Here is a 12,557-nt window from a genome sequence, read left to right as displayed (position 1 = left end):
TCTCTTGTACCAGCATTTCTGCCATTCTTACCTTAAAAATGCTATAATGGCCACAGCGTGCTCATTTTAACGAGAGAAGCAGCAATAAATATATTTGATTTTGGAAATCTGTTTCATGCACTGCGCTGACTGTCCACCATGAGCAAAGCATGCTGTAATTTAATATGGCATTGTATTAAAATCCAATGTGTCATCTCATTTGGCTACATTTTAGAAACATATCAACAAACCAGATAGGGAAGCTAGCTAATTCTGTAATTGCTTAAAAAAACCCCAACCCAACAACTTGTTATTTCCATAGTAAAGGAAATGCACATCATTCTTCAACACCGTAAAATACTGTGCTAGCCCATCTAGAGTGTACACATTTATGTTTAAATACCTATATTTCTGAAATAATAGCTTTTTAAGCGGACTATCTTGGAGGACTAAAAATAACATCACAAAACATGTTTGTTATATTCCTAATTGTTTTGACCATAGAATTAATTTTCAAGTCAAAGGGGGGCACCGCTTTTTCATCATTCCCGCTTCAGAATATTCAGCATGTCACAGATGTTCATGAATAATGTCCATTTAAAACTGTTGGCAGCGCGCGCCGGCGAGTTGGCGAGATGAATTAAATGTTGGGGGGATCTGACAGGCAGCACGCTGCTTTGTGATCATTCCAAAGTTCTAATAATCTCCCTCACCTTCCCTGCCTGCCGCTAATGAAAGAGAATAGGTGATTGCACCTCGGGCTATGTTCTGCGCCTAATGACTCCTCCAAAGGCAGATTTATGAAGAAAAAATTAACTTTGAATGAGGATTGAATTGGCCCTGACAGTCTGATAGACTGTGACACAGATTCTGTGGCAAAACAGACGTAGCCCTAATTGATTATCAATATTTTAAGCAAAGTGATGAAAATAAGCATTAAGTGATGAGAAAGGCAGTCTTAATACAGTAGGCAGTAACCGGGATATGGAAAGTCTTTGGGGAGGTCGGCCCCGCTTGCCGGTACTGAATTTTATCTGTCAGTTCTTACCTTTTGCTTCCCAACACCCCTTGTCCCTTTTCAGGGTATTTTTTCCTTACAGATTTCTGACCGGCATGTTAATATCCTGGACAAGGATGTACATGCTCCTCTCTCTCTGGAGAAGTTTGTTTAATATTTAACCCGTTTTGACTTAAGAATAACTTCTGCTATTTTGCGGTATGCAGGTTTACATAATTTTGGATATTCTCTCTTTTCTGCTGTACTTTCTCATCGCCTTCTGTCATTTATATCCAGCAGGCTAGCCACCAACTGCATTTTGAAAATGATAACAATTAAAAAAAGAAACTAGTGAAAAATCACCTGGTTGGCATTAGAGGATTTATCTTCATAAATATATTGGGTTTACCCAACGTTAGAACAAGAGGAAGAAAACATTTGGGTTTTGCTTGTGTTTTTTGAGGCGAGTCCCAGGCTACCGGATATATCTTCTACCAAAAATATGTTTAATATTCTGGAAAACCCGCGTGGCTGCTAGCAGACAGACGCTCACTAGCTGCGCCAAAGCGGGAGACGTTATACCAAAGTAAGAAAACAGTTCCCAAAATCACTAAGGGAAGGGAACTGAGCAGGAATGCTGCTAAAGGGGTGAAAAATAACAGCAGCACGTCCCTACGCCGGCAGGAATAGGTGGGATAACTTCTCCCTGCCAAACGCAGTGCTGGGTGTTCTCCCCAGGGAGAGCGGAGAAGCTTAAAATAAACAGATTTGTGCTTACGGGCAATTTGTAACCGTGACCCACGGAGCTGGGAAGGGAGCGGCGAGCTCCTGCACCCACCGTCACGCTTGGGCGTCTCCAATATCTGTAATTACAGTCAGTGGCATAATTAAATGATGCGTAATACTTCGGACAGCAATGGCAGGAACTCCTCGTGTTGGAGTGTCGTTAACGTAGTACTCGGCTGCCGTGTAATTAGAGCGGACAGTGCTAAATGAAGCCATCATGGCAGGGTTAGGGGACCCTTATCCATGGAGGAACTAGACAAGGGGCCACCTGAATGTTTGTGCTCTTTAAATTGTGGGGAAATGTTATTTTAGCACGGGCTAAAACGGCCAAAATGTAGAAAAATGGCATAAATCTGGTACGATAAAAATGTGAATGGTGGTGTCGCTTCTGTATTTGAACCAACAGCTACTTGACTCTGCTCCTTCTGTTCCTGTCTAAGGAAATATCTGAGAAAGCAGTTGTTTTGAATTTGTGTTGGAATTTTTTGGATGTATAATAGATAACTTTACATGTTAGTATATGAATATTCAGCAGAGAGGATTTCCACAAGCCTTGATAAATTTAATATACTAGAGAAAAATAGCATGTAAATTAAATAAGGCCTTGTAAATTAATAATGGATTATACTTGTATTTTTATATGTGAGCTGACTGAATATTTTATAAGTGCAAAAATGTTTGTGTTTAAAAAAAAAACAGTTAAGTCTTTCTGATTAGCATCGTGGATGGCTTGGCTACATTTTAGATGTAATGTCTGTATGTGTTTTTTGAGTTTGTCTGCTTTCTTTTCCCCAAATACATCTAGAAACATATAGCCTGTATTTTTAAGTTTAAGAGTTGGAAAGTCCGCAATTATGTTGAATTTTTTTTTTTTCCAAACAACTTGCGGTTTGCAGTCGATGGGTGTTCTAACACTCCTCTCTTTTTTAATTTTACCAGTAAAACGAACTGCATCCCGGCACGGGGCCGAGCCTCTTCCACGCTTCTCCCGCAGCTGTGGGAGAGGGCTGTGCCGCGGGGGGTCTTCCACTAGCCCGGGCCACGCTTTCTGAAATGCCCTTTGCACCCCCAAAACAGCACCTGCCCTATTTCTACCTTGAAATAATTCATATTCTTCTGATGCCTATTAATTAGCATCTTTGCTTGAAACTCTTTTACCTTGGCACAGCACAAGGCTGGTCAGGATTAAAGCATCACTCCAACATGCCCATCCATTGGGGAATGGCTCTGGGTTTCCCAAACCCCGACCGCTTCCACCCCCCCAGGGCTTTAGTCCTGCGCCCCGGCAGGGTGCGAGCGCCGGCTGCCGCCGACGGAGCCGCTGAGCCGCGGCGGAGCATCCTACTCCGGCACCGCATCCCGCTCCCAACCAACCTTATTTACGTAGGGTGTAGGCACGGCTTTTACCAAAACTGAAGGGTAGCCATGCAGAGCACAAGAGGGATTGTCATGCCTGGCGATACTCTCCAGCATGGCTCTTTTGAGGAAATAAAAGTAATTCAAATTACTTAAGAATATAAATACGTCAGACGGACTTTGGCTGGGAAGCTGCGCATGTTGCTCGCTGACCTTGTGCAGAAGAAGCACTTAACGGAGCAGAAGGCGGCACGGCTTGTCCCGCTCACCGAGAGCAGTGCCGGGGGGGGGGGGGAGCTGGTCCCTGGGCAAGCCCAGCTGCCATCAGGGTTTTCCCTTTTTAGCGAGGGGCCGAGTCGTTCCTGTGCTCCCTCCAGAGAGGTCGGGGCACTCGGTACCCACACGCAGAGCCCACAGGGCTGTAACACCCAGTAACTTCTTAAGCAGTACCCGCAAGGAGCGAACAGGTCTGTGTTCACGTGTACAAAAATACTAACGCAGATGAACACTGCAGTTATCTGCAGGTGAGAAATTGATAGTGAAAGCCTGGGGAAAATCATAATGTCTCGCTGTATTGCAAAATGAATGAAGAGAAACTGCTGCGATTTTAAATTGAAGTTCATTTTTGCTGCTGTTAATTTTCCATTTTTCTCATACTCAATAATTAAGAGAAAATAATATTATACATATGTTATAGGACTTTGTCTTGCCTCTGTGGCTTTGGAGTCATGTTTCTCATAGGACTAACTGTAGCAGTAATGATGATATCCATACATTGAGCCTTTACAAAAGCATTGAAAACCACTAGTTTTAGTGGCTCTCAAGCGGAGACAGGCTGATGCACATCGTTTATGCTTTTTAGAAGATGATTTATTTGTGAAGACCACTTGTTTTCTCTTTCTTTTTTTTCTTTTTTTTTTTTTTTCCTGGAAAAGCTTTTTTTTTTTTTTTGTTCTGTCAGATGTAGTCTCCAAAGAGATTGTTCCAACATTTCCTGTTAGCATAATGTCATGCAGTAAGACAGCATGTTTTTAATACAGAATCTATTGATTTTTGCAGCGTGTTTTTGTACATCTTCGTGGTAAGCTAAAGGTGGCCGTTGGCTCCTAGTGCCACGTGAACTGATTAGAAAGTTAAAAGTATTAGCACGGCCGAGTGACCAGCAAAGAAAACGTATCGTTAGTACAATTAACCAGTTATAGTTTAACAGTGTAGTTAAAACAGTACTTTTTGTCCAATGAGCAATGCATTTTAAGATATTTCAGGGTGGTTTTTTTAATATCAGTATGTAGCATTAGGCAAAGAAAAAACTTGAAGGCATGTTTGCACACACTGTAATTTTAACCATTCAAACTATCTCCTAGATACAGACAGTTGTTAAGAGCAGTGATTTGAGGGATTCTGACAGAACTCTACTGCGAAACTTTGTGAAAATAGGTGTTGAAATACTTGGTTCTGAAAACACGGGGCTGCTCAGGCACCAGTCTGCTTCTGCCTGCTCCTTCCCATGGGTGCATGATGCGTCTCCTCAATAACACTCATTTGTTTCTCGTAGTTACTGCTTGCATACAGGGCATTTTGAGAACTTAACTACCTTCACGTTGTTCTCTTGCTGTGCTCAAGGATGCAGCACAAGCAAGTGCGGGCGTATGTTACCGTTCTTCACAGAGGGAAGATCTACTCCATTCCCAACGTCCATCCCATGCTGTGCTCGCCCACCACGTGAGCTGGTCGCCGTACCTGTTTGCTCACGGTGAAAGGCCATTCTGGGGTACCCCGCGCTGGGGGAGGGATGCTCCGGTACCACCCTGTGCTGGGTCCTTGTTGGTTTGGCTGAACTTCAGGAGGTCAAAATAGCCACAGAACCCCATCAAGGTTACCATCCTGGACAGTCTGCCACTTGAAATACTGTGTCGCCATTTAAAATACGCGTGTCACATTTCTGGGACAATACTGACCGTTTCCACGCTACCGGTTCATCTAATAACGCATTTGTCTTTCTACCGTAGTGAAATGGACAGTGTAAAGTTGATGCAGTTGATTCCGTGATGGTTTGAGGCATCCTGCCCATGCCTCAAGCTCCTGTGTTGGGGCATGACAGCAGCTGGCAGTTGGTTGAGTAAAACTCTGAAATTGGTGGTTCTGAAATTATTCAGGAAATTCTGCATGCAGCGGATGGAGAGAAATCCAAGGGTTTTGTTAGGATTTAAGAGTTTGGTTGAAGTTGCATGTGTTGCACTTCGGAACTTGTTCAAATTATTAATACATTAATTTGCATTTCACCAAATGTTGGTATTTTGTTTTTCCTTTGTGCAGTGTCATTAAGTTGGACATTTTAAAATCATTTAACTCATTTTTGTTGTATAAGCATGATCATTTCAATTTTGAAAAGGAGTATAAAAAGTACTTTTGCTCCTGTTCATAAAGGTTGTTTTTCACTCCACCTTGAAAATTGTCAGGCTCATCCTTTTTCTTTAATCATAGTACCAAGAGCTTCTGATTAGAGAAATTTTTGTCAGGCTTCAGTGCACTTGTCATCTGTGGGGATGACCCTAATCTTAGTTGGCTGAACAGGTCACTTCTTCAAAGCTGTGTAGGGTGTGGTGGAACTTGGTATTAGACAACAAAATTGTAATTGAACCTCAGGATTTTCTGGGGCTTCCCTGATGCTTCCTGGGCACCCGGGAGTCTCCCGTGCTCTGTCACTACAATGAGGTGCTGCACCATATAGGGTATTTCCATTTTCTCATTATCAATTATCATCAATGTGACTGTTTGCCTAACTATTTATGCAAACTGTGAGGTTAAATAGTTACGAGGGAAGTGTGGTTGATTTCAGTAGGCTTTGAATGAAGCACACCAATTAGATAATGCCTTGAGATGGTTGTTTGGAGGAGAGAAGGCACCTAGTAGTGTAACTGTTAAATGTCAAATACATGTCATACCATGCTGGTAAGGAAATAAGATCATCTTTAATGTTTTGAGCTTGAAATATTTTTCAAAACCTATGAAATTGTTTATTCTTTTCTTTCTATCCTTTCTTTCAGTTTCTTTTTCCTTTCCAGGTTTTTGTTTGTCGCTAAAAAATGATCAAGTTATAGGAGAAAAGAAACCACGTCACACAATTTAGGAGGGACGTAGATTATTAAATGCTGGTAGTTTATTAAAATACTTCTATCAAGCTTCTGAAGTGAGAGGGTATTTCTTGGGAGACTTTCTTTTCTATAACAGAGTAACGATTTAGAGGGAAGAGGGCTCTGAATTAATTGAATTAGTTAAGAAAGAATTAAAGAGGAAAATCTAGGCAAGTATATATATAAAGTTTGGATGGGAAAATGGACAGGAACTTGAAATTCTCCGTAAGTGAATGTTTGGTACACCAGCAAATAGAGTCTGCTTGAATTGCAGTGTGTCTGAGCGTAAACCTGAAGATTTCTGCAAAATATCAGTAACACAAAGTGTGGGATAATTCATGGGATCTACAGATAAAGTTGGTAAAGTTATGCTGATTTACACCAGCTGGTATTGTGGCCCAGTGTTTCTCTACAACTCCCAAATTGCTCTTCTTTGTTCTTATATTTAATTTCTGATGTCTCATTCCATCTCCAAAATTTTACAGTTAGCCTATAGGTAACATCAAGGAGACACAGAAACACCTAACCCTCTCCCTTTCCCAAACTGGAAAGTATACAAAACCATCCTTCTCTTCCCTCTTCTTCCCTCTTCTTCCCTCTTCTTCCCTCTTCTTCCCTCTTCTTCCCTCTTCTTCCCTCTTCTTCCCTCTTCTTCCCTCTTCTTCCCTCTTCTTCCCTCTTCTTCCCTCTTCTTCCCTCTTCTTCCCTCTTCTTCCCTCTTCTTCCCTCTTCTTCCCTCTTCTTCCCTCTTCTTCCCTCTTCTTCCCTCTTCTTCCCTCTTCTTCCCTCTTCTTCCCTCTTCTTCCCTCTTCTTCCCTCTTCTTCCCTCTTCTTCCCTCTTCTTCCCTCTTCTTCCCTCTTCTTCCCTCTTCTTCCCTCTTCTCTCCCCACTTTTTAGCATAAGCCAAAGATCAGCTGGCATTGCAGGTCTGCATTGAACAGGCTAAAGCAAGGCTAAGGAGTGGACCCAGATCATCCCTCCGATCATGGCCCCGGGGAATTACCTACCATTCATTGATCTGCAGTTGTTGATCCGTACATAATAATTGCTCCTCAACAGGAACCGAAGTTGCAGGTCTGGCAGGCAACCTGCATTTCCATTAGGGAGCTCTCCGCTCGGACTGTCAGCCGCCTCCACCGCTCCCCAAAATCCATGGCAATTCCGTTTGCTCCTTCAGAAAGGGCTGCGACACCGGCTGGGTTTGCCACCTCGGGCTTGAGCCGCTTCTAGTTACGTGGTTATCAGGTTTGGAAAGCAGGTGAAATGAAGCTGATGAAAGAGCTAGACTGAGTTTCAGAACACATTAGCATATTCAGATTCAGGATATTAGTGCATATGGAAACATGAAAGGTGTCTTGGTTTTAGTTTGGGGTTTTTTTAATAACAGAGAAGGTACTTGATGTAGCTTAGTTTTAATTAAATGTTAGTGTCTTTGTTGTAACTTAGCAATATTGTTCCACTTCTGCATTGCGTTTATTTGTCTGAGTAACATGTCCATACTTTTTGCTCATAGTTTATTCTCACTGCAGAGCTAGGATTTATTTCTTCTTCCTTTATGCTGCATCCAGCACAATGAGCTGCTGATCCCAGTCAGGCTGGAACAAGCACTTTTATCGGGTGCACCTGGAAATTACTAAAATGCTCTTTCCTCCTGTTATACTTGTATTAGTAGTCCGCTAGCCACTAGCAAATATCTGCATTTCACGACTTTATTATTTTAGTATAGGTAAACATCTCAAACATCTTCCGTGTGTCATTTTCCCATCCTTCAGAGAAAAAAAAAAATCAATCAATAGAATTGTAATTTTATCTGGGGTCGGATGAGCTCTTAAATGCTGCAGGCTCGAGCACCTCTTTATTTATTTATTTTATATTTTAGAAAGCTTTGTAAGCAGTCAGGCTTTTGTCATGCTAGCTCTTTATCCATGCAGGAAGCCCAGTTTCAGTAGCAATCTCAGCGCTCTGACTACCTGGATCAATTAAAACCAGACTTTTGCTGAAGTGACTTCTTTGATCTGCTGGGGGTGATAAGCAGCTGTCTGTCCTCCTCCGGCTTAAGGAAAGTGCATTGCAGGAGAACTGAGTTCTCTTCCAAATATCAGGTCTTTTAAATGCTTTTAAGTGTATGTGGCCAGCATGGGCTGTCTGTGGTCTTGCACACCCTAAAATATGGCGTAAGGGCACAGTGGTCCACAGAACAGAGAGGGAGTGTTATGCTTTAGAGTAAGTTGTAAGGATCTTTTAATGTTGTTTAATTGCAACTTGATTTGATCAAAATAAATCTTATTTTTTTAATGACGCTTTGCCAGTGAATAATGACAGAAAATTTAAAATATTTGAAGAGAATTGTTAGCATTAAATTGTTAAAGCAGCACATGGCTTCAGTGACGTCTGTTGGTCGTAATGGACGGTGCCCTATAACCTCAGAGACTTACTGCTCTGTAGATTTATGGGGTAAGTTAAATTGTTGTTAATGAGCAATTTTGTGTAGAGAATAGTCCTTGCGATATTTCCTAAATTGCTACATTGTCCATATAATTAACCAGGACTTGAAAGGACAGCTCTGTTTCAGCTAGCGGAAGTTTTAACTATGGTTACAAGGGTTGGACATTAGCAATTTAAAGTTAACAAATACAAAATAGAAATCTAGTCACAGACCAGCAGCCTCTTTCAGGTGTGTTTTAATATTTTTTGCCTTGGATAGCCATTGAGATAACCAATGAATTGTTCCTGTGCAGCAACAAATCGGTGAGGAAGAACAAAGTAGCATAGTGGAATAGATAAATCAAATTTAGGCATGGTAGTTTATTGAATCTAAATTGTGCCCAGTTGGCCCAAGAGCTATATAAGCAATCCATCTTGTGTTGATAATGGAGGTTCTTGAAATCCACCTGATGTTTGCATTATTAAATTTCAGCCTAATGAGCTCTGCTAATACATATTGAAGACAGTTGTAAGGAGTAGAATGTGAATCTGAGTGGGATAATTTGAAAGAAACATAAGCTGAGCATTTTACATGACTCAAGGGGTATATCTACAATTACACATATAACCAAAATTGAATTTAAATGGAATTTCTATTATCCTTGTCCTTTTACCAAGGAGAATAAAGTGTAAATGAAGTAAAAGTCTTTAGAGTTACTAGCAGTTTGTTTTTATTATCTAATTTAATAGATTCTTGTAATAATCTTCACTGGCAGAAAAGTTTTAATATTTCATGACTTTAAATGTAGTCTAAATATGTATAAAAGCATGTAAATGGAAACAGATGTCTATATAATTACTTCTATCATTTTGTAACACCACTGTTTAAGTTGTATATTTTAAGAAGGTGTAGCTACTGGCTGCAAAAAGACACCAGAGTCGGAAAGACCCCTTCACACCCCACTCCTGAACTGAATTTTGTTTTCATAAATTATCAGTTGATTCAGTGGGTGGTAGGATGAAGTATTTGCAAACTGAATATGCGTTTGCTATTTGTGCCACAGTTTACAGTGATTTTATTACATAAGAAGGCCTGGTTTAAATTCTAAATTCTGTTTCTTTTTGGTTCTTTTCCTTTTGACATGGTGATACTTTTTAAAACTTAATATTTCATCAAGTATAATGCTATTAGAGACTTTTTCTCACTTAGTTCACTCATCAGGCAGTGAGATGGCAATAAAAGAGAATGGCTCCTTTGAGACATTAATGCTTTGGAATAAATGATGTGCTAGAACAGAAATTTAATTAATTTACAGAGTATATTGATAGTCCCTTGTTACTGTGCTGTATATTTTTAATCTTCTTTAACATCTGTAGTAAAGTGTTTGAAAACCCCTGCAGTTGAGCAACTAGTAGATAATTAAGTAATAAGGGAAGAGGTTTCTAGAGGGAAAAGATTCTTTTTAAAAAATACTGTCATAACATGAATAAAGTACTGCTGCTATGATTTGCAGTGAAGAGAAAATTGTGTACTACCTAATTTAAGACTAAGTAATAGGTATTTGACTCCTATTTTAAACGCTATCTGCAACTCTGCATCCCTGAAAATAATTGTTTTGTTTCTGTTTTGTCCTCGAAAGAGGTCTTATGGATTACTCATTATGGTAGCAAATCTTCTTTTTTTAAATGCAGTGCATTTGTTTGTTTGTAGTTCGGTTTGGGGCCAAGTAGGGTGGGGAGATTTGTGTTTAAGAAAAAAACCTCTTAAAAGTTTTACTTAACATGAATGCAGAGATTTGTATTGAATTAATATTGCATGCAAAAATTACCCTCCATAATACCGTTTATGCTGTTGTCTTAACTGTAGTAATATCTTTAAAGAAAATACATTAAGAACCAAATTCTGTTCCTTCATGCACATCGACTTCATTGTGGGACTTACAAAAAGGAATCTGAAATTGGGTTTAAACCCCAGGAAATGTTGTTTGGCAAGAGAAGTTAGCTAATTATAACACTTGTTGTTGTATTTCTTTTCTTTTTAGCTAAAGCAGATGAAGCATTAAAGGCTAAAGAGAGAAGTGAAGAAGAAGCGAAGAAAAGAAAGGAAGAAGGTAATGCATGTTTTTAATTCAGTAACAAACTAAAATCCAGTAAGTCAGAAACCATTACTTTTAAGGGCCCAAGACCCAGTGGGGCTGTGTGATTTTCTTACAAGGGCACCTGAAACCGAGATGGTCAGTCTGCCGCTCCTTTGGTTCACCACCGCTGTCTGCTTATGACCTGTAAGATTAACAAGAACTGCTAAATGCACCAGAAATTTCAACCAGATCACAAAAAATATTTTAGCTGCCATTAAAGCAACCTAATTATTTGAGACAAAGTTATATGTTAAGACCTGACGACCAGCCACTACCACTGGTTTGTGTGCTGGCTATATTGCTTGATTAAAACAGTAAGTGCAGCAGTTAATTTTGTCTGTGTATTTAGTCTGTATGATGTCACGAAGTGAGCTAATCTGTTTCTCGATGACATTTGGTGCACTGAAAGCTGGCAGGATCTGAGCTGTTTTCCTTTGCAATACAGTAGGTGGAAAGTTAATGTGTAACGCCTGGATAATTAAAACAAATGTATTTTGGTTGTATGTCGGTGAGTAACAGGAAGAGACGTTTTCAACAGTGTGACGGAGCCAATGCAAACAATCGAAGGAGCCTCAAAGTTTCTCACTTTGGCTGTGATAGACATCCCTGTCTCAGAGAAAATATCTCAGTTGTTCAAATTAAAATGAATCGTTTAACTCTCTGTGACATCTATTATTTTTTGCATTGGCTTAAACATAAAAAAATACAGCGAAGGTCTTCACTTCCTTGCAGTGGTTTTACTCTAGAAATACATGTTGTCACACATTGGTTACTGCAGTGAGCTTTCTCTTCAGCGTATTTGATTTAAATGATGATAGGTTTCAGGTTGTAACTGTTTGTTATTTAATACACTGAACAATCTCCGTGTAAATGTGTTCCTGATTCTCCCTGCCCTCTGCCCCTTGTCTACCTACCCAGGATTGCATGGAAGTTCACTCAATATTTTATCCAGCCAATAAACAGGACCTAGATTTGAAGGTGATGTAATGTTCGAGGAGACCATGTATTTTTCAGAGCTGGCCTTTTGATGGATTCCTTTACTATGAAAATCAGTGTCGTGCCCAAATATCAATCATATTTTGGTTAGGGCCAGGACGTCATATATGGAGGAGAGTGATATGAAGTAAAGCTGTTTAGGACAGCTTGAAATTTAAGGAGAAGTTAAGAGATTGAGATATTTTTAATTCCCAGTGTGATATGATAACAAAATTGTTAGGCTAAACCAAAACAGGAAAAGTCGTGCAAAAGGGAAGAGGTAGTTGGTTGCTTGAGTATGTAGCAAATGGAAAAAACACCTAAAGGGGATGGGAGCGATGTTTACAATTTTACTATGTCAGCTCCTCCTGTCTTTCCAAAACATCATCTTTCTTTCCAATCTCTCTAGTCTTATTGGAAAGTCTCCTTGCATCTGCCCTCTCTTTTCCTCCCTCTGAGCACACCAAGTTGAACTTCAAGATAAAGATAGGAACTTGAATTTTGCATCTGTCGTGCCTTCATCTCTTCTCATCTCCTATACCATCCAGGTACCAGAGCCTGATTCTCCTTCCACGCATGCTGTGTTTACCCCCACTACACTGCCTTCTGTTTAAGAATCCCACCAGTTTCCTGACGACAAGATTCCTCTTTATCCTGCTTTGACACCCTTATTTTCCAGGGATCCTTCCTAACGACCAAGCGGTCTCAAACAGCTAATCTCGGCTTGCATTTCTTGCCCTGAATTGCCATTCCATAACTTGGTCTGA

At 40.2% G+C, this 12,557-nt stretch overlaps 1 protein-coding gene across 4 annotated transcripts in view; it reads left to right on the top strand.

Moving 5' to 3' along the window:
• RSRC1 (arginine and serine rich coiled-coil 1) overlaps positions 1-12,557 on the top strand; it is a 176,537-nt gene that overhangs the window by 131,260 nt on the left and 32,720 nt on the right. For all 4 annotated transcript variants that reach the window (XM_052804052.1, XM_052804054.1, XM_052804051.1 and 1 more), the window contains one exon: positions 10,720-10,788. In XM_052804052.1, coding sequence (XP_052660012.1) covers positions 10,720-10,788 — 69 coding nt within the window. The remainder of the gene's footprint in view (positions 1-10,719; positions 10,789-12,557) is intronic.

Source organism: Harpia harpyja, chromosome 12 (genome assembly GCF_026419915.1).
Source record: "Harpia harpyja isolate bHarHar1 chromosome 12, bHarHar1 primary haplotype, whole genome shotgun sequence".
In the NCBI taxonomy this organism is placed as follows: Eukaryota; Metazoa; Chordata; class Aves; order Accipitriformes; family Accipitridae; genus Harpia; species Harpia harpyja.
The sequence above is the reverse complement of the archived record's forward strand: the minus strand, read 5'-3'. Positions and strand labels throughout refer to the sequence as shown.